At 43.3% G+C, this 22,731-nt stretch overlaps 1 protein-coding gene across 1 annotated transcript in view; it reads right to left on the bottom strand.

The window, feature by feature from the left end:
• The window catches only part of TUBG1 (tubulin gamma 1), a 56,075-nt gene that overhangs the window by 5,585 nt on the left and 27,759 nt on the right, over positions 1-22,731 (bottom strand). Inside the window, exons 5-10 of the mRNA XM_081344811.1 lie at positions 14,741-14,820; positions 9,510-9,636; positions 8,593-8,679; positions 7,336-7,485; positions 5,933-6,085; positions 5,066-5,227 (exon numbers count right to left, since the gene is read on the bottom strand). Of these exons, the coding sequence (XP_081200937.1) occupies positions 5,066-5,227; positions 5,933-6,085; positions 7,336-7,485; positions 8,593-8,679; positions 9,510-9,636; positions 14,741-14,820 (759 nt within the window). The remainder of the gene's footprint in view (positions 1-5,065; positions 5,228-5,932; positions 6,086-7,335; positions 7,486-8,592; positions 8,680-9,509; positions 9,637-14,740; positions 14,821-22,731) is intronic.

The following is a 22,731-nucleotide window of genomic DNA, read 5'->3' as shown; positions in this document are numbered from 1 at the left end:
CCTGCGGGAAACGGCTGGTAGGGAGGCTGGTAGGGAGGTGGCAGTCTGGCATTTTCCCCCCCCCTCTCATTTGTATGTGTGTGTGTGTGTGTGTGTGTGTGTGTGTTGGACCCGCGGGGAACGGCTGGTAGGGAGGCAGCAGTCCGGCATTTTTCCCCCTCTCGTTTTGTATGTGTGTGTGTGTCTCGGACCTGTGGAAAACGGCTGGTAGAGGTGGTGGCATTCTGGTGTTTGCATCTCTCTGTGGGCCCGACACACACACACAGGAGGTAAACAATGCCGGACCACCGCCTCCCTAACAAACCTCTCCTGCGTGCGGAGAAATGCCCATTCCCTCTGCTGAGCCATCCCAGTTGCTTGTATTGCAGAAGGCAATCATTTGGAACGAACACACGAGATTCGGCATTTCTCCGCCCGCGCTGATCTCACCCTCCTCACAGTCTCCGTCTCTTTGTTTCAGCTTGCTTTCTGCATTTGGGATGAAGACTCAAGAGAGGGAGACTGTAAGGAGCGTGAGATCAGCGCAGGCTGAGAAACGCCGAATCTCGAGTCTTTGTCCCAAATGCAGAAAGTGCTGATCTCGTGCTCCTTACAATCTCCCTCTCTCGAGTCTCCAGTCTTTGTCCCAAATGCAGAAAGCAAGCTGAAACAAAGAGAGGGAGACTGTAAGGAGGGACAGATCAGCACGGGCTGAGAAACGCCGAATCTCAAGTCTTCATCCCAAATACTTGCCTTCTGCAACGCAAGCAACTGGGATGGCTCAACAGAGGGAATGGGCGTTTCTCCCCACGCGCTGATCAGCGAGCGCAGAGAAACGCGGATTCCCTGTGCGCCCTTGCAAGATATGGAGGTGCTCCAGGGAAGTAACTGGGATGGCTCAGCAGAGGGAATGGGCATTTCTCCGCACGCGCTGATTAGCGGGCGCGGAGAAACGCCGAACCACGAGTCTTCATCCCAAATGTAGAAAGCAAACTGAAACAAAGAGAGGGAGATTGTAAGGAGTGCAAGATCAGCGCGGGCTGAGAAATGCCGATCTTGTGTTCAGATTGTTGGGGGCAATCTCACTCCAGTGTCTCAGCGAGCACACTGGGCCGGCCCGCTCCTTGGGGCTCGCTGCTGCCATGGGGGCCAGCTCGGGGATTTGTTTCTGCAGGTTAAATCGGAACCAAGCAACAAGTGAAAAAGTTAGCAGCAGTAGCGGGAGTGGTTTTAATTGCCAAGCGTCCCCATGGAAGTCAGTGGAGGCGCCGCGGCTGGCCTTTTGAGTTGGTGAGTGAATGAGAGTGAGAGAGAAACGTTTATTGAACAGTGTGAGTGAATGAGAGCATGAAAGAGGCTTTTTGGAGCAAGAGTGAGGGAATGAGAGAGCGAGAGAGAAGCTTTTGCAAACAAAACATGAGTGAATGAGACCGAGAGAGAAACTTTTCCAAGCAAAGGTGAGTGAATGAGAGCGGAGGGGCAGGGCGCCTGTATGTCTCCCCTTAGGCTCCACTGTTCTGTCAAGCCTCTTGATTTGCACATAAAATACATTGTGAAAACTCAGCTGTCAGTTGATCTTAAAGTTATAAAATGAAAAGTATGCCATTTGCAATTAACTTGGCATAAAATAATTCATTTGCATTTAATTGTAATTGTTCAAAGAATGTTCGGAAAAATGTTCGGCCCTCCAGCATGTTCACTTCATCCAATCTGGCCCTCTTTGAAAAAGGTTTGGACAGCCCTGGTCTAGGGCTACTTGGTTTAATTTATTTTAATTTTTGTATATTATGTGTTGTAAATAATAATAATAATAATAATAATAATAATAATAATAATAATAATAATAATAATAATAATAATAATAATAATAATAAACCTTTATTGTCAAAGTACAACATGTGTACATTGAGATTAGCTGAGCCTCCCCCCGTGCTCTCTCCCCCCAACACACAGTGACAACAAACCCTCCATCCCGCCACACTATGTGAACCAACTACACCACACACCGGCCTCCCAAGTCAATTCTGCATAAGATTATGTCCCATTTAAAAGCCTAACAGCCCACGGATAAAAGCTATTTTTCAGTCTGTTGGTACGGCTGGCTATATTCCTATATCTCCTACCGGATGGTAGGAGAGTAAAGAGATACCGTCCAGGGTGTGAGTCATCCTTGAGAATCTTCCTCACTCTTCCAAGGCAACGAGCCCTGGCGATGTCATCCAGTGGTGTCAGGGAACAGCCCACAATGTCTTGTGCTGTGCTCACTAACCTCTGTAATACTTTCCTATCCGCGACTGTCAGACCAGCATACCAAACCACAATACCATACGAGAGGACGCTCTCTATAGTAGACCGGTAAAAGAGGGTCATTAGCTGTTGTTCTACCCTGTTCTTCCGCAAGACCCTAAGAAAGTGAAGCCTCTGTTGAGCCTTTCTAGCCACCTCAGTTGTGTTAACTTTCCAGGTCAGATCTTCACAGAGGTAGACTTCCAGAAATTTAAAGGAGGAAACTCTCTCTACACAGTTCTCTCCGATGTAAAGTGGGGCAGGTTCCTCCTTTTTTCTCCGGAAGTCTAACACCATCTCTTTCGTCTTGCCGATGTTTAGGTGCAAGTTGTTGTTACTACACCATATGGATAGTTTTTGTACCTCCGCCCTATATGCTATCTCATCCCCACCTGTAATAAGACCCACCACAGTTGTATCATCTGCGAACTTGATTATCGCAGTGGATGGGTCAGATGATACACAATCATAAGTGTATAAAGAGTACAGGTAGGGGCTAAGCACACAGCCCTGTGGCGTGCCGGTGCAAAGCTTCAGGGGAGTGGACAAAGCAGAGCCGACCCTCACTGTTTGTAACCGATCCCTAAGAAAGTCTTGAATCCAATCGCAGATGGCGGGGGAGAATTTCAAGTCAGTCAGCTTCTCAATGAGAATGCTCGGCAAAATGGTGTTGAAAGCCGAGCTGTAGTCAACAAAAAGCATCCTGACTAAATTAGTGTTTTAATTGCCCTGTACACTGCCCCGAGTCCTTCGGGAGGGGCGGTATATAAATAATAATAATAATAATAATAATAATAATAATAATAATAATAATAATAATAATAATAATAATAATAATAATAATAATAATAATAATAATAATTTATTTTTATTTTATTTTATTTTATTTTTATTACATTTATATCCCGCCCTTCTCCGAAGACTCAGGGCGGCTTACAAGCTTAGCAGTAGCCTTCATTCTATGTATATGCCTGCTTGTTAGGGCTTTCACACACACCCCAAGCGGCATTATTACAAAGTCAGCTTATTGCCCCCAACAATCTGGGTCCTCATTTTACCTACCTCGGAAGGATGGAAGGCTGAGTCAACCTTGAGCCTGGTGGGACTCGAACCTGCACTAATTGCAGGCAGCTGGTGTTACTTAAGGAGGCATTAGCCCACTGCTCCACCAAGGCTCTATAACAACAACAACAACAACAACAACTCCAAAATATCTGGGGGTCACCTTACACAGGACCCTGTCTTTTAAAAAACATATTCAGAATATGGCTGCCAAGGTTAACAGCAGAAACAACATTGTGTAAAAACTATGTGGAACAACTTGGGGAGCTTCAGCTCCAACTCTTCGATGCGCAGCCCTTGGGCTTTGCTACTCTGTAGCGGAATACTGCGCACCTGTATGGATAAACAGCTCACATACAAGACTTGTTGATGTTCAACTCAACCATACGATGAGATTAATTACTGGGTGCATAAAATCTACACCTATTCACTGGCTACCAGTTCTTAGCCACATACTTCCCCCGCACTTACGACGACAAGAAGCTCTCATTCGGGAGTATAGTAAGATCCTGCTAAAGTCCTCTCTACCCATTCATGCCTATACCTCTGATCTCTTAAGATGTTGATTAAAGTCAAGATATCCACCACTCCTCACAGCGCTTAAGCTGCTGGCCGAACATCAGAGCACTATACAAAAATGGATGGAAGCATGGAGTAGCTATACCTCCCAAGATATTTCTGAGCATATTAATCCTAATAGTATACCTCCAGGATTTAATCTACCCCAACACATATGGGTGACATACAATAGAATTAGAACAACTCATGGGGTGTGTGCCAATTCTCTGTATAAATGGGGAAAGACACCTTCAGCACAATGTGATTGCGGGGCTCCCGGACAGACTATCCAACATATAGTGAGGGAATGCACTAATAGAAGATACCCAGGAGATTTTAAGGACTTCCTCTGCGTAACAATGGCAGCTACTGACTGGATCTCCAAACTCGACATTAAACTCTGAAATGTTATTTCTGTTTTCCTCTTAGGTTTTATAATTGCTTCTTTTTTTAAAAAAAATTGTTTTAACTGTTCTAACTTGTAAATATGAAGTGCTTTTAATTCTGTGTGTGACCAGCCATACGCTAAATAAATAAATCTTGAACTTTTATGTTTTCCTCCTCAAGGAATCATTATCAACTACTTCTGAATCATGAAATTTTTGCCAAGAAAATGGATAGATATATTAGCTCAAAGCCATTAGTGAGAGAAAGTCCGAAATCATCTACTAAACTTCTGAATTTAATTTTAAAAGGGGCACACAATCAATATTATGTAGCCTCTTGGAAAATAGTGAAAAGTGAAAACAGTGGAGGAAATTGGTATGGCTGTTGTCAGTTGTTTAATCGTTCTGTTTCAGTCCTGTCCTCTATTGGACTACTGTAAACAAGTCAGTCTCCCGCTGTGGCATATAAATAGGAAGTGGCTGGAGTGGCAGACTGATAAAAATAAATAAGAGCTGTAAAGAACTTTCATGACAGTCTCCAAGAACTGCTCTGATTTATGTGGGAGCATGGGTATTCCATCTGTCTGCAATGTTTTACAATTACTATATCTTTCCAAGAATGCAGTTCTTGGAAAAAAGCATGGTTGTTTTATCCTACATTTTCACTCCTGTGATTCCAAAGCATCCTTGGTATATAAAATCTGAACTGCTGCACATCTTTATGCAATTTTCTCAGATACAAGAACAATAGGATCCTAAATAATTACAACATTGATAGTTCCATTCAAACTTACGGAGGAAATGTTGGTATGATTAGCCATCATGAGACCACTGACTCTGTGGGCTGATGGTAAGTATGGAGATTTCCTTGAAAGGGCTACTTGAATACTGGCAGGGCCCCAAGGAATGAAGTTGGCCAGTTTCCTCTCTCGGATCCGCTGTAAACTTTTATGGACCTAATGAGGGGCAAATGGTTTGTAAGTATGAGTATGTATATAAATACAATTATTCAACTGTAGTGAGGAATAAAGGGACGTGGTGGCTCAGTGGGTTAGGACGCTGAGCTTGTCGATCGGAAGGTTGGCAGTTTGGCGGGTCGAATCCCGAGTGCCACGTAGCAGAGTGAGCGCCTGTTACTCGTCCCACCTTCTGCCAACCTAGCAGTTCGAAAGCACATAGAAATGCAAGTAGAAAAATAGGGACCACTACGGTGGGAAGGTAACAGCGTTCCATGCACCTTTGGCGTCTAGTCATGCCGGCCACATGATCACGGAGACGTCCTCAGACAAGCGCTGGCTCTTCGGCTTTGAAATGAAGATAAGCACCGGCCCCTAGAGTTGGAAACGACTAGCACGCGTGTGCAGGGCAACTTTTACCTTTACTGAGGAATAACAGTAGTAGAAAAGCTTCTTGAAAAAAGTCAGCCAGAAAAGATGTTCATTCAATGTACTATTAATTTGAGAGTGTGACCAAGAATAATGCACAGGGATTTGTAATTCATCAACACAGACGATAACAGCTATCCCTGCCTCAAATTAACATTTGTACATTATACAAATTTAACATAAAAAGTATAACTATTTGATCATTGCCATTATTAAAAGAGATAAGACCTAACAATACAACTAAAAAAATTGTCCAATGTTTCTCAAGCTACTGACCTGGGTTGGATCCACTTCCCCCTGGATGATGTTAAGGATGGCAATGTAGCAATGGTTTGTCTGCCTATCACGCCCCATGGATACCATCACATTTTTAGGCTGTAATAGCCGACGCATGACATCAAGAACAGTGGTCTTCCTCACACTGGCCACCTATGGGCAAAATAAGACAGAAGTATAGCATTTATTTGATGAAAGAACTGAAGATTGTCTTGCGCACAAAAGAACAAAAAATTACACAGAGCTTGGGGAGGATTACTCATTTAAAGAAAATTTCTGCAGAGGGCCATAGCCTGGTTTCATGCATTAAAGCTGTGAAACATTGGTTCCAATCTAAAAATTAGGCTACGTGACCAAATCACACACCACTTATACAAAATGACTTCCTAAATCTGGAAAATTAGGATTCCTTCTCTGAACCATTTCAGTTTCCTTAAATAGTAAGCAACAGAAAAAAAGAGAAATATAAATTAGCTATTTTGACAAGTATATACTCACTTAGATAAGCAGACAAATAATGTAAGAGCATCCCTTCTCCAAAAGGAAGGTGGTGAAAAGAGAAAATGCACAGCAAAAATCTTGCGCTCCCTCCACCCCCCAACCCCACAAAAACACCATGCAACTGATACCCTCTGAATCATCAGCCTTTGTGATCTGCCCCTCAGCATCTTGTCCCGTTGCTTGTTGAAAAGAATGAAAAATGAAGACAGCTGTTTAGCATTCTGGGAACATGGTTGCATGAATTTCTCTCAGGAGAGCTCATGTTTGTATTGCTAGTATTTTATCTTCAATAATTTCATCACAACTGCAAGTAGGGCAGCATGGCTGATTCAAACAATACCAAAGTACTATAAAACGCCTTGCTTGAAAATCTTAACTTGCTAGGTAAAACCAATCCCTGTATTTTTCAAATCATGGTTATTTTTCTTTGTGCCCACCCTGAAACCTGCAATGGAGAAACATCATCATACTGGGACATCACCCTAGGTAAAGTTTGATTTGAAGGACATTCAGGAAGTATAGATACTTCAATCTTCTACAGTACTTAAGGCACTCATTCTGTTTCTTAAGCCCATCAAAATCTTAACAGAAAAAAGTACTCCCTAACGTATTAGCCCTGTTTGTTTAGGTTGCAAGGATATAAATATGGTGCTGTTGGGATGTATGTACCTGTGTTTATAATCCCTATCGTAATTCATGGCAACTATTGTGTTTCATTCAACTGCTGTTAAGCAAAGCATGGTTATTATGACATATGAATCTAGTCTCTGACCACCCTTTTAACATGGCAATTGTCCAGAGATCATTTCATATCAACTGACTATATCATAGAAAATACAATGTGAACATCTGTAATGGAGCATGTAGATTCCCAGATCTTGATTTAAAGTCAAATCACTTACAGCCTGGTCGGTGGTGAGAGGTGTATATCCTGTGATAAGGAAGTGCAGCCTAGGCGTGGGAATAAGGGAGGCAATCAGCCCAATCAAATCATTGTTCATATAACCAGGGTAGCGCAATGTGGTGGTACTGGCAGACATTATAGTAGAGACCTACAAAAAAAAAGAGGGAAGTTTCAGGACATCCTCCCAAAAAATCAAGGAGACAACTATAATTTCTAACATTCTGAAAAATTTGGCCATAAATCTCCAGTTATTCAGAGTATGTTCAGGAGTTGTACATTTACTTCTCGTATTTCAAATGATGATAATTTTAAAAATGGGAAATAGATATAAGCACTGTATTTGTATTTGCTAGTTCTTCTTACAAATTATTATGGCTAAGCTGGGATTCTACATAGGAGAACTAGTTAATTATCTGATCACATACAGTATTTCTTTGACACAGAAGCTTGTTGTATGGACAGCAATACTAAACCTGAAAACTGTCATGAATAGTGTTATCTATAAATGGCCTAAAATTATTCTCAAAACTAAAGATAAAAAAAGGAAAACCAAGAGCCAGCATTCTAGAATAACTGTTGACAAAAAGTGAGCTTTCCATAATTTTAAGACAAGGGCATATAAAATGAATAAGTAATCTATTCTACATTTTAGAGCTCCCCTTCTTTGTTTTAAATCAGGGGTGTCAAACTCAATTTCATTGAGGGCCACATCAGCATTGCGGTTGCCCTCAGGGGGCCGGGTGGGTATGGCCAGGGTGGGCGTGGCCTACTGGGTGGGCATGGCTAGAGTACGTATGGCCTACTGGGTGGGCATGGCCAGCTCTACATCGTTCGCATCAAGGATGCCTATGGGGGCCTGGGCAGGAGTGGGACAGATCTGAGGGTCTCTGGCAGAAGGAGGGTCTCTGGGCCAGGGCCAAGGCAGTGGGGGCCGTTCCCTCACTGTTTCCAGGATGGCTTCGCGGGCCACATGAAACCACTTTGCGGGCCGAATCCGGCCCCCGGGCCTTGTGTTTGACATGTCTGTTTTAAATGTATGTACAGTCTTTTTCAGAGTGGTATTAATGTTCCGGTTTTAAAATATACCAAGGCATTGATGCCTATAGAATTAAGTTATGTTCATTTCTGAATTTCTTGCTATCATCTTCATATCTCTGTTGAGCTCTGACTACCTTTTATGAAAATAGTCTCGTGCATGACTCAGATCTTAATCATTCTTTTTCAGACGCCTGAGGAAGCCGCCTTATGTGCTTACCAGCTGGTTGATTTGGGAAAAGGTGGGATTTTGGATGTGCAACCTGTCAGTAGCAATACGATTCAGAGCTGTATTATCTAGAACTACCTGTTAAAAAAGAAAATTGGTTTAAGCATTATTGGACCAAAAAGACAAGAGAGGGCACTTTTCCTGCTAAATAGAATTATGACGTTTACTGAACAAATAAAACAAAAAAATAACATTTTAAAGAAAATTAAATCATAGATAAAAGGAAGAAAGAGAAAATGGATATAAATAAATATTACTTTAAAGAGGAACAAAGATTTAAATATTTATGTTCGGTTTCTCTATCAATGACACTTCTATAGACAAAAATAACATAAAAGGGAAAACCTAAATACAGCTATCAAATTAATTCCTAAATTAAGAATTTATCAGCATTTTTTGCAGTTGAATTTTCAGCTGAAGAAAAATTCATATTATCATTGATCAAGGAAAAAACTGAATTTCAGAAATAGCATCGTTATGCGATTTCTTTTGTAGCTACATTATCTCCTGTATGCTTAAATAATAATCTAATTAAATAAATAGCAAGAATACGATTTCAAACCCACGTGTTGTTGCCAAGAAAACTATATGGACCTAGACATTCCACCAGGAGTCAAACTTGATTCACAGAAAAAATTATTTTACCAAACAGAATCAATAGGAAATAGAACAGGAACTAGCCACGAGATCTTGTTAATAAGCACCTTATGGCATGCCATTTAAGCACATAAGCCACAGAAGTAAAGAAGCCTATGTAAACAATGCTTACTTAGTAACAAAATCATTCTACTATAATGTACCTATGTTTAGGTATATCACGATATGCTCTAATTGCTATGACTAGATGAAGGGAATTTCCTTTCTTCATCAGAGACAAGTACTGGCATTTTCCTATCAATATTTCCTACCACACAATCAGCGTTCTGTGTCAGCCGTTTGAGTGTCAAGAGAGAGTTATATGGCTGCACAACTACGTCACTCATCTCATCCTGGTTAGGGAAGACAGAATATGTCTGCACCAGCTTCTTGGGATACCTGTTTAAAAAAAAAGGTTACTTATTCAGTGTTACAATAAAAGAGAATAAATGTAACATATTTCTTTGCTGTACTATATCATGCTATCACATAAAAAAATAGGGGGGGTGCCCTTGTTGCCAGGTAACCACTTTGGAAGATGCAAACAGATGCAGAAAATGTTGGTGTGCAAGTACTATAAGAAACATGTTCTTTGGCAGGACCGTTAGCATTGCCTCTAGAAGCCAACTCCAAGTTTTTAATTAATAAAAGAAGACTAACTATCAAGAAACTACCAATGTTCCATTTCCATTTAACCAGAAAAGAACAATCAGTACTGAGATGTGCAACTGCAGTAATCTGACAAACTTAGCCTTACTAAAGCCCAACTTAATGAACAGAGACTCGCATCCAGCAATCTCTGGTGCAGCACCCCTGAAGACCATAAGGGACTCCAGGATGACACCTGCCACATTGCAACTCCAGAGTCTTTGCTATTACTACATTCAAAACCCACCTGGGCTCAATTCCAAAAGAGCAACTCCCCTTCTGAGCCCAGCCAGGTCTTGGTGATGCATGCCAGGATGGCCCTCTCATTGTTGATTAAATTATAAATAAGGGAGGCCTTATTGCAGACTGACCTGGCATTCAGTAGCAGCAACACATAAAGGCCAAAGGCTCCAGCCCCAGCCACTGTTACTCACTGCAAGATGGCTCCCCACCTGCAACAACCATCAGTTCCTCCCCTGGCTCTTACCCAGAGGAGACAACCATTCATTTACAGCACTTAAAAGTAGATGAAGAATAAGGGCATGCTACTATTTTCCTTCCTGCTCAGGGGGCAAGCAAGGTAACTCCCCACAGAGGAGGGAGTCCACAGTAGCATGCCAAATCTACTGTTACCCCCCCCCCCGACTCAGCGTCCCACAAAAACATCAGTAATGAAGAAAGAACCAGGCAGTGGCAAGTCATCAAGCAGCAAAATACTACAAAATATTAACAGAAGCTTCAACAACCAGAGTGTCTGGCAATAGCCTTCCAGTCTCCCATAAAAGCCTACCCTAAGTATTCAGTAGCATACAACAGCAGCAGTCGTCTTCTGAAAAACTTCTTGTTATTAATCAACCACCTCCACTGTTCTGTTCCTCCACTGGGACCCCAAGCCAAATGGCACAGCAATGTCTTTGGGCCCTCACAAAAGGATAGGTGGGTTGGGGCCAAACTCACAGCAGGGGCCAAGATGTTCCAGAGGGCAGGAGTAGAGAAGGCCCTCCTCTTGGACCCTGCCAGCCAGAACAATTGGGCTGACAGGACCCTCGGCATGCCTCCTCTGCCAGCACAAGTGGTATCTTATTGTGTTGCACGCTAATCCAATTTACTTAATCTATCATCTGACTCCCTGCCCTTAATCTTTCAGAAGAGTCTAACTTCTGGAGAGAGGCAAAGTTATTCAGTTGCAGTATTATGGTGAGAACAGAGGAATAGGGAAGTCTGTATACAGGTTCATGTGATAGGGTATTTGGCAATTTATTGGTGAACTGAAAATATAGGGTGATATAAAATTGAAGCAGGAAAAATGTGTGCCCACCTGACTTGTCAAGCTGTGAAAGATTTTTCTGCAGAATTTCTAAATTAACCTTTGTGCCTGTTCTGAATGGACTATGCCTTCTAGGAAGTGCTTCCATTGCTAGAATACTGTTTTCATTGCGAGCAACTCTGATCAAAAATGTCAGTTTCATTCAGCTGGTAAAAGGAACCTGGAATAAATTGCAAATGGCAAGTTCATCCCCTCCTCATTCTCCCTTTCTCTGCTTAGAAGACAATGGTGAGAAATACAATGTTTGATGCATCTGTTTATACCACAAACTGGCAAGAGGAATTTGGATGCTTGAATAGCAGCTGTAAAAAGGATGTTCAGTTTGTGAAATATTGCTTGCTAAAGTAAACTTATATCATTTCTTTAAAATCCAAATAGCTGTCTTATCTAGTTGCAAAATTAAGGATAAATCTTCTATGAAAAATTAGCAATGCTTGAAAAATGCTATGCATCTTTTACATTTTTAGTTTTTTTACATGAAAATATAGATTACATTTTTGCAGGACCATTTGAATTCCTTCTGAGGAGATCTAGTAACCTAAATAGTCCAGTTGAGGCAGATGAAATATATTTTTTCTCCTAATTTAGTAAAAGGTTTGTGTTTACAGAATATCTTTAAAATATTTAATTAAAAAAGGTCTTGAAAAGATCAGTATGTCATCAAAGTATATTTGTCCAAAATATTCAGAAATCTGGAAAAGACTATCCTGCAATTTACCATGCCGAAGTTCTGTTTACTCAAACTTGCCATATCTTTCATCAAATTCAGTTAATTATTCATGTCCTTCTTTCATTTTGAACAAATGATAGATGCCTCTCAAGTCCAACTTTGTGAAATACATGCCACTTGAGTGTGATCTAGAATATCTGAAGTAAGAGACAATGGGTAGTGACCCTAATGGTCTTATGGTTTAAAGTCTATAGCAATGCACAATTCTAACATAGCCATCTCCCTTAGGGATGAACAATGTGAATGCAGATGCTGGAGATTCAGAACAAAATCTTTCTTCATACTGTCACTCAGAAATTCCTTTAAAGTAGATATAAATGTTGCTTTTTAGCCAGAGTGTGGGTTTCTGACTTCAAGTTGATGGTACAGTCACAAGCCCAATAAGAAGACACTACAGTTGTTTCTTTGTCCTCAAACACATTCGCAAAACCTAAGTATTTTTTTTTTGGCAATGAAATGGAGTTTGTGAGCTGAGCAGGCCAGTATGAAGCATAAAAGAGGAAAAGTTACAAAGCATACTATCTGTACTTTGGAAAGAAAAAAGAAACTGTTTTTTTCTCCCTGTGTACATCTGGGTTATCTGCAGCTAATCAATTCCACCACAGAAAGAAACAAAGAAGCAACAACATTAGAGTGATAAGAATTCTACAGTATGTGATTCTTTATTATCAGTTATAAAGGTATATGCATTGCTTGCCGATTAATCATTTCTACCAGCTTTCATTTTTCCAGTGTCAGTGTAAATAAATCAAATTTTTGCACTGTAGGGATAGAATCAAGATCATGTGAAGTGTTAATATCACTTTACAATGCCTTGGTAAGGCCACACTTGGAATATTGCATCTGGTTTTGGTCACCACAATGTAAAAAAGATGTTGAGACTCTAGAAAGAGTACAGAGAAGAGCAACAAAGATGATTAGGGGACTGGAGGCTAAAACATATAAGGAATGGTTGCTGGCTGGAATTGGGTATGTCTAGTTTAATGAAGAGAAGTGGTGACATGATAGCAGTGTTCCAACATCTCAGGGGCTGCCACAAAGAAGAGGGAGTCAAGCTACACTCCAAAGCACCTGAGGGCAGGACAAGAAACAATGGATGGAAACTAACCAGAGAGAAGCAACCTAGAACTAAGGAGAAATTTCCTGACAGTTAGAACAATTAATCAGTAGAACAACCTGCCTCCAAAACCTGTGAATGTTCTAGCACTGGACGTTTGTCTGAAATGGTATAGGGCAGTGATGGCAAACCTATTAGAGACCGAGTGCCCGAACTGCAACCCAAACCCCACTTATGTATCATCAGCTGCCGAGTGGGTGTGGCCCACTGGGTGGGCATGGCTGCGGTGGTAATGGCAGACTGGGTGGGACTAAAAAGTTCAATCCATCAATTCCAACTTTGCAAGATCTTTTTTTCCCCGCGAGAAGTTGAAGTTGAAATTGATTGATTGATCGAACTTTTTATTTTGCACACGGCAGCAGAGGCCTAAAGCGACGTTTTCTAAAACCCAGCTGAAGGCCTAGGACTGGGACGACGGCCTGCGTGCCCACAGAGAGGGCTCTGCATGCCACCTGTGGCACATGTGCCATAGGTTGGCCACCACGGGTATATGGTTTCCTGCCTGAGCAGGCGGTTGGAATAGATGACTTCCAAGGTCCTTTCCAACTACTACTATCACTACTACTACTACTATTACTACTTCTTATTCTTATTCTTATTATTCTGCTTCATTGTTAGTTTTTGGATGAAAGGTATGTTAACTACAATTTTTACTAAAATGTCATAGGGAACAGTTTTGATAGTTTGATATAGGTAATAACTGACAATTTTTCTTATTACAGAAAAAAGAATTTATTATACCAAAAACATATTTAAAACCATTCTTAAAATCTATTGAAATATTGCTGAGGTCTTAAAAACTTTCAGTGTCTATATTTTGCCCACTTAATGAAGAAGGTTATAGCAAGTACAATATCCCCACTAATGTGGAAAATCAACTATAATTCTAGCTGCAGATTACATCACAGGAACAATTGAAAACATTACAAATGATCAATTCAGGAATATCTCAAAACAAAGGGGATAATTTCTCCATTGAGAATTATAACTTCTGCATGTCCTTTCTTTTCTGATAATTTACCCATCTCTGCATGCCTACCTACTATTTGTTAGTCTCCCAATAAAAGGAAGTTATTATTCACAATCAACAAGGTTTATTTTCCCAACTTCAGTCCAACATAAGACTGCCTCCAAGCAATCCAGCACTCTTAGAGGACGCAAGGAAGTGAATAGTACAAATAGTAACTATAAGAAGAGATTAGGAGTAAGATTCATAACATTCTGTGGATCTCTGGGAACAACAAAAATATTGCTCCTCTGAAATCATCTTATAATGAAAACTGGCTACATTTAAAAAATACTTGGCATTAATTAGCTTAATTTATTTTTCATCAAGTGTCTGTTTACCCTTCCTCACAATTTCTGAAAGTTCGGTAGAGTTATAATTCTTAAAACACTATGTTATCCAATAAAAAATTGGATTGATTTCTTTAGCCAAAACTGAAGAACATTTCTTGCCTGAGGGATCAAAACTGATTTTTTTTCTTGTTTCAAGTTACAACTGTATAAAACCCAAGGCTTGTCCAAGCTGGTGATTGGGTGGGGCAGACCTTACTGAGTCAGCTGTGTAGCGTCTATGTCTGACACTCAGCAGATTTCCCTAAAGTAACTTGACTGCTTTCTAATTTTCCTACCCAAAAGAAGTATGGACATGAGCACAAACACATTTGTGGCCACTCACCTGTCATTTAACCTTTCCAGAAGGTAAGAGCCCAAGCCAGAACCAGTCCCACCAGCAATGGAATGACACAGCACAAAACCCTGAAATAAACAACATAAAAAATAGATACATATCCTCTTATGGGAGAAATATCAGTGCACATAAATGCATCAGTGGATAGATGAATGGATACTAAAGCTATATAACCACAATCTACATAAGGTAACTAATGTCTTAAAAATTAGCTATTCTGTTCTGCAGCCAAATAATATCCAGCATCTCAGCACTGGACTGGAACAATTAACCACGGGCATATAGCTGTGTCCACTTCACCACGCCCCCTCTCCCCCCAGCTGTCCCATCACGGGCATTGTCAGCTGGCCTCTGCCAGCACTTCTCCCCCAACAATTATCCGCTGGCACTCCTCCAATGCACCCTCTCCCAGATGATATGCCGAAGGATACTTGTCCCCAGCCAATCCGCAGCATAGGACAAGTAATCATATGAACCTGCTCAGCCTTCCAATTGGATGCAGTCCCTTTTCAGTTTGCAATTTTAAAAAGGGAAACTGGAAAGGCTGGGGGGGGACACAAAGGTGTGGTTTCCCTGGCAAAAAGCAGAATAATACAACTATGAATTCCCATACGACCATGTTATAAAACTTACATCACCACCTTGATATGGTTTGGGGGACAAGGGTGGTGGGGAGAAAGGATATGCCTGATATTGATATTAAAATCCATGCCTGATTCTGAAATTATGGTGGATTTCAATATCAGGCGTGTCCTTGCTCTCCTCCCCAGTGATCATATCAAGGCAGTGACATATTCAGAATCTAATAATTTTGGGATTTCAATCACTGTCCTGATCAAAGCCGATCTCATTAATTCTAACAGAGAGAGGGAATCGAGAAGAATTTATGGTCTGGATACTTGAAAACAAGTAAATTATAATTCTGTTTAAAGCTGTAGTGAATCCTTTATCCTTTTATTATAGAGAAAAGCACTTTTATCAAGCTATGAAGACCCCTTTCATTAGAATTGCCATAGTGCTTCTAGATTGCCTACAGTTACGAGGGGGTGTGTGAAGGGAAAAGGTTTGGAATTCACAGATGATTTCTATCAGTGTGAGAGTAGAGATCACTAAATAAATGTTTTGGCGAACAGAGACTGTCTTTTCGGGGACTAATTGGACAATATGACCTGAACTGTCAGAGAGGGGAGAGAAGATTTTACTTGAATTACCTTTTTCCCACCATACTGCCAGAGCTGGAATTATTCTACCATACTGGTATGTTGTGCCTAATAAAGTTTTATATTAGAGATTGCAATGTTTCTGGTGGATTTACTTCATTGGGCTTTTCAGTGGAACTATGACATTACTCCAGCTCTTTTAATCTTGATTTCAACTAAGGGGGTCCTGAGCCCATATGCCCTTTCTAGCAAACCACCAGAGGGGTAGTGAAGACTCAGGGGAAGATGCCTGAAACAGAACAACTGGCCAAAGCCGGGTCAGGGTCAGTCAGCGGTACTCCAACCGGAGCCGAGAGCAGTTCTGAAACTCTGCCAGCCTCGACACACCCCAAGGTACAAGAAAAACGGAAGCAGCCACCCCCAACCCTAGAGTGGAGGGCAGGACAGTAGCGTTCACCTGGTCTGGGTTGGGGAAATGGGAAGAGGGAGAGCAGAAGGCAGCTGAAGCTGAGTTCCCTCTATACTATCCATGGCTTGAGTATCGCCAAGAACTAGAGTGGTGGGAGCGCAGAGCCTCCAAATAAGCCACACCAAAAGAGTGCTATTTGCCAACATGTGGTACCCAGTTGGTAGAGCAACTGAGGCAGAAATTTAGCAGTCTGAAGGTTCGAGGGGAGGAGCCAGTTTGGAAGCCAGACCCTACACCCTGAGTGGACTCTGCTGAACTATCAGCACCCACGCCAACATCCTCCCTCCAGCCCTTATTTTTTTTTGGGGGGGGTGTCTTTTCCACTCACCTCTGGCACTGACAGCCCCAGCCAGCCAGCCCACTTCTTCTGGGGCCAAAGGAGCAGTTTCATTCTGCAGCTGAGAATGGAGCTCCAGCCTGCATTTTGCAGTCAGGCCTTTCCGGAAGGCCTCTGCAGCCAAAAACCAAGCTATTTTATTCAATTCAGAGGCCTTGCAAAAGCGAGGTATGATTGAATCCATAGCTCAATTCTCGGCTGCAGTGGCCTTCCGGAAAGGCCTCTGACTGCGAAATGCAGGCCTGGGGATGCTGCAGAAGAAGTGGACCAAAGAGGAGAGGCCTGGTAAGTGGCTATAGGGTGCATGGGGCAGCTCCACCCCCCACTCCTGCCCTAGAATGATTTTTAGGTGTGTGCCTCGCCCCCAAACTAGGGCTTATTTTGGAGCTAGGGCTTATATTAGGTCCACGCCTCAAAATCAAGTTAGGGCTTATTTTGGGGGTAGGTCTTACATTTGGGGAAACACGGTAATAGTTCTGCGAAGGGCTGAGTCATGATCCGTTTCATTTGTGCCTGGACCAAGGAATTCCGGACTGACTTAATGATTGGTATCAGATGGTTACTGGTACAAGTGCAATGCAAAGCTAGTGCAGCTTAAATTGGGGCCCAGCAAGACACTATCCACTTTATGGTCGTCCCCTAAATGGCTGAGATGATCTTAGGCCTGGCGTGGCCAACAAAATGGAGACCCCAAATCTATTGAGAGAAAACCTGAAAGCAAGTGGTCATGAGATATATTGTATATATCGATAGTACCAAGAACTGTATTTGCTTAATGTTGGTAAAATGAGAACACTACTGGATCAAGGAAGTGTGTGTGTGTGTGTGTGTGTGTGTGTGTGTGTGTGTGTGTGAGAGAGAGAGAGAGAGAGAGAGAGAGAGAGAGAGAGAGAGAGAGAGAGAGAGAGAGAGAGAGAGAGAGAGAGACTCTGAAGGTGATGAAGATGCTGAGAGAATATATTAATAAGAATTTGGTGAGAGAGAGAGAGAGAGAGAGAGAGAGAGAGAGAGAGAGAGAGAGAGAGAGAGAGAGAGAGAGAGAGAGAGAGAGAGAGAGAGAGAGAGAGAGAGACTGAGACTCTGAAGGTGATGAAGATGCTGAGAGAATATATTAATAAGAATTTGGTGAGAGGGTTAATCCAAGCCACAAAATCTTGGGTGGCAGCACCAATGCTGTTTAAAGAAAAGATGGAACTAGATCTGAGGGAGGCGTAGTATCGAGTGAGGATCAAGGAAGGCGACAAGTGGAAAACTGCCTTCAACTGGAGCTACCAATTTAAAGTAATGCCCTTTGGGCTGCAGGGGGGCCCTACTGTATTTATGCAGCTCATAAACGAGATACTGCATGAGCATTTATACAAGGAGGTTTTGGTGTACCTGGATGACATCCTCAACTACACTGAGACTAATGATCAACATGTGAAACTCGTACAACAAGTGCTGAAAAAAACTGTTGGATACTAAACTATATGCCAAGCAGTCAATGTGCAAGTTTCACAAGACTAGCCTGGACTACTTAGGCTACGGAGTGTCGTGCAAGAGGATGGAGATGGACCCGGGTAAAGTAAAGTCCATCTTGAAATGGCAAGCCCCTTGCACCCGCAAGCAGCTGCAGAGCTTCTTGGGATTTGCAAACTTCTAGGCAATTTATTCCCTCCTTTGCTAAAGTTGCTGATCACCGAACTCTTGAAAAGAGGCCAGGGCAAGGAGAAGCTAACAAGTAATAGTGTGTATTCATTTTGTTTTCCAGATTTCCCCTTCCTCTGTAGGCAGTTGGCCTGTCAAGCTATGAAGACCCCTTTCATTAGAACTGCCATGGTGCTTCTAGCTTACCTACAGTTACAAGGGTGTGTGTGTGTTTGTTTGTGTGTGTGTGTGTGAAAAGGTTTTGAATACACAGGTGGTTTCTATCAGTGTGAGAGTCAAGGTCACTGAAGAAATGTTTTGGCGAACAGAAACTGGCTTCCCATTACAACTAATTGGACAATGTGACCTGAAATGTCAGAGAGGGGAGAGAATATTTTACTTTTTGAATTACCTTTTTCCCGCTATACTGCCAGAGCTGGAATTACTTCTACCGTGCTAGTATGCTATGCCTAATACTGCAATATCTCTGGTGGATTTACTTCATTGGGCTTTTCAGCTGGAACTACGACATTAGTTTTATAACATAGTTAGAGCTTAATATTGTATGAGGAACTGCTAATCCTCATTTTTAAAAGACATGACCTTGTTTGGAGAGGGGGGGAAATAGGGGGGGAGAGAAAGGAGAAGGCAAAAATGGAGGAATTGCCTGTTATTGAAATCCATCAGAAACATCGTCCTATTAGATCAAGGAAAACATATTGACTAGGGGAATAATTATAGATTACCGAATTTTTCAGACCATAAGACACACCAGACCAGAGGAGGAAAACAAGAAAAAAAAATTCTTTCTCCTTCTCTCTCTCTCTCTTTCTCTCCCTCCCTCTCCCATTGTCCCTTCCTTCCTTCCTTCCTTCCTTCTTTGTCCTTCCCTCTCTGCATTAGAGCAGTACCCACGGAGGCGGCCCTGCAGCCTGGCTTTCTCTTGCAGAAAGCAAGCTGAAACGGAGTGAGGGAGATTGCCAGGAATGCGAATAGGCTGATCTCGCGCTCCTGCAAACTCCCTCGCTCGGTTTCAGCTTCCCTTGCTACAAGAGAAAGCAGGCTGAAACGAGGCAGATTGCAGCAGCACGAGATCAGCCGATTCGCATTCCTGGCAATCTGCCTCACTCCGTTTCAGCCTGCTTTCTCTTGTAGCAAGGGAAGCTGAAACCGAGCGAGGGAGAGTGCAGGAGCGTGAGATCGGCGTTTCTCAGCATGTGCCGATTCGTGCTCCTGGCAATCTCCCTTGCTTTCCACTTGCGGAGGCTGGGGCTGGCCATACGGATCACCTTCGGACCATAAGACGCACCCTCGTTCCCCCCCCCCACTTTTGGGGGAAAAAAGTGCATCTTATGGTCCGAAAAATACGGTAAGTCAGTACAGTATTAATAGGTTACACATCTATTACAAGAAAACACCTTTCTTTTAAAGAGGCTAATGGATTCCCTTTTGGGGATTGCGACATTTTTTGCAAACATCTTTCTGGACTTTTTCATATGCATGTCATTTCATCCAATTTTACCTGTGTGGGGTGGGGCGGGGGTTGAGATTCCCCCCCCCATCCTTCTTTCTATTTTTCTCTCTGAATGACTTTCTTTAGTGTTTTCATTTTATTTTGGCTGACAATAATTACAGAGAATGCGCTCGGTTGGCATAGTTCCTTTTCCGAGTATATAAAATGTCACTCAAGATGAATTTGGAAGACAAATATGTCAAAGACTGCATGATAAAATGGGTGAAAAATTTTGGGCATAACTTAATGCTAGATAAATGGGAGAATGTTTGGACTAATGGATTAAATTTTACTTTGAATCATAGTTTAAAAGAATTTTTTTATAAAATGGTGTACCGTTGATATTTGACTCTAGATAGGTTAGCAAAAATGTATAGAGGGACTTCTAACAAATGTTGGAATTGTAATAAAAATCCAGGCACTTTTTATCATATATGACAATCTTGCAAGTATATGAAAACATTCTGGATAAATATAATAATGATAATGCAAACTATTTAAGATACAAATATTACCGTATATACTTGAGTATAAGCCGACTCGAATATAAGCCGAGACCCCAAATTTTACCCCCCAAAATTGGAAAAAGTTAGTGACTCGAGTATAAGCCGAGGCTGGGAAATGCAGCAGCTCACCTTATGCTCCTCTCCAGAGATCTTCCCTCAGCAGCGGCCGGCAAAGTAGCTCGCACGCGAAACAAGCCTGGCAGAGGAGCCGGAGCGGCGAGCAGAGGCGCCCGGCCCAGATCCTGCAAGGCCCGGCCGAGACGCGCCCCCAGCAGCGGAGCCGCTCCGGCTCCTCTACCGGGCTTGTTTTGCATGTGAGCTACTTTGCCTGACGCTGAGAAGACCCGCTTGGGCACTCGGGTTGGTGTCAGTCTCCGCAGGCCCTTCTCGTTTCCAGGAACGTCAAGCGCGCTTGGCTCCCCACCCCCACGGCAGGGCAGGGCAGGGCAGAGACTTGCTCGCCCTTCTGACGGCCCTGAAGAGAAACGAAGGGCTTGCAAACTCCCCGCGAGAAGCTGGGCGAAGCGCGCGGCTGGGCGAGTGTGTGCCTGTGCGCGTATTTACGAAAGAAACGTTCCGAGAGTTCTTCTTTCTCCGCCCCCTTGGGGGGAACGCTAGCGACTGCTGTAGCCGCGCTTCTCTTCTCGGCTCCGAAAATAGGGATTTCTACTCTCTCTCTCTCTCTCTCCTCCCCACCCCGCATTCTCCTGCCTCTTCGATTGCGACAATAAAAGGGCGAAGGGTGCGCTGGTTTCTTCCTCCTTCCTCCCCCCTCCCCTCCCCGATTGTCAGGTGGGGCTTCGAATTTAGTTTTTGCCTACGGTGCTAGGGAGTTGCCAGTGGTGGGATCGTTTTCGGAGTTGCGTGCTTGGCCCAGAGGTGCAAACAAAATGTTTGGAAAAAGGGGGGTGAGGTGGGGTGGGGTGGGGTGGGGTGGAGGAAGCAGTTTGCGAAGCAGCCGAAATGGGGGTATATAGAGGATGGGAGGTTCCCACCGAGAGAGCCAGCAGAGTTGTTGTTTCCAACCACCAGAGAAGGGAGGAATAAGAAAGAAACACACACACACACACACACACACACCAGGAAATCGAGGAAGCTTGCGTAAGATCTGAAGGAGACACGATCGTGGGAAAGGCACCGAGCGTGCCGTGGAAAAAAAAGAAAGGGTGGACTTGGGCTCGGCTGGTTTCGCAACGGGAAATGGGAAATCCCTGCAAAAGATGCCGGGGTCGACAGCGTTTTTTCTACCCGGAACAAGCAAACGCTGCCCCAAAACTGGGGCATTTCAAGCCATGGCTCCTCCGGCAACAGTCGCTTAAGCTGCAGTTCATCCGGTTCCCCCAGCCTTTCCAAATATTCCAGGCTGGAGCATTCACTCCCTCCGCAGTTCCTCCAGCCATTACGAGCCGTTTCTGGTTAAGTTCAAACAAATACAAGCAGATTCAAGCTGTGGCTCTTTCCGCCCCGAAAATCAGCTGATCGGGCGTTTCAAGCCGCGGCGTTTCAAAACGGCCACAATCTCCCGGCAAGACCTCCTCTGCAGTTCCTCCAGCCATTACAAAGCAACTCTGGTCAAATTCAGGCCGTTTCGGTCTAATTCAGGCAGATGCAAACAGATTCAAGCCGCGGCTCTTCCACCCGAAAATCAGCTGATCGGGCGTTTCAAGACGCGGCGTTTCAAAACGGCTACAATCTCCCGGCCAGACCTCCAGCTGCCTCTCGCCGATATGGAGGGCACCAACGCCCCCAAAAACAGGGACGACAAAGCAGTCTAGTCATCCAGCCCTAACGTGGAGGCATTATGCACTCCAAGGGAGCCCCCAAGACCACCAAACCACACCAAACTCACGGAGCTCAGCTCGACACGTCCGCCATCTTAGTTGAGCCTGTTAACAGACTTCATCAGTTCCAAAATCAAGATCACACCGGCAAGCTTTGTCAGTTGTCACTCGCGGCAGTACAAATACACTAGTACGGAAAGCTGCTGTTCACTTTCGGGGGGAGGGAAAAAAAACACAACAACACCGCACGCTTTAAAAGATTGGAGTTTTGCAGCCTTTTTTCTTGGGCCCGTCCGCCACCTTTAACTTAAGGCTGCGCTCTCGATTTCCTGGTGTGTGTGTGTGTGTCAGACCCACAGGAATGGCTGGTAGGGAAGCGGCATTCCGGCATTCCCCCCCTTCCTGTGTGTCGAGCCCACAGGGCTTGACACACAGAGAAACGCAAATGCCGGACTGCCGCCACCTTTACTAGCCATTCCTGCGGGTCTGACACACACACACACACACACACACGCACGAGGGGGAGAAACAACGCTGGACTGCCGCCACCTCTGCCAGCCCTGCAAGCCTCTGCCGCCCCGGCGTTG

The sequence above is a fragment of the Vipera berus genome (genome assembly GCF_964194415.1).
Source record: "Vipera berus genome assembly, chromosome: Z".
Classification (NCBI taxonomy): Eukaryota; Metazoa; Chordata; class Lepidosauria; order Squamata; family Viperidae; genus Vipera; species Vipera berus.
This window is presented reverse-complemented; position numbering and strand designations above follow the sequence as displayed.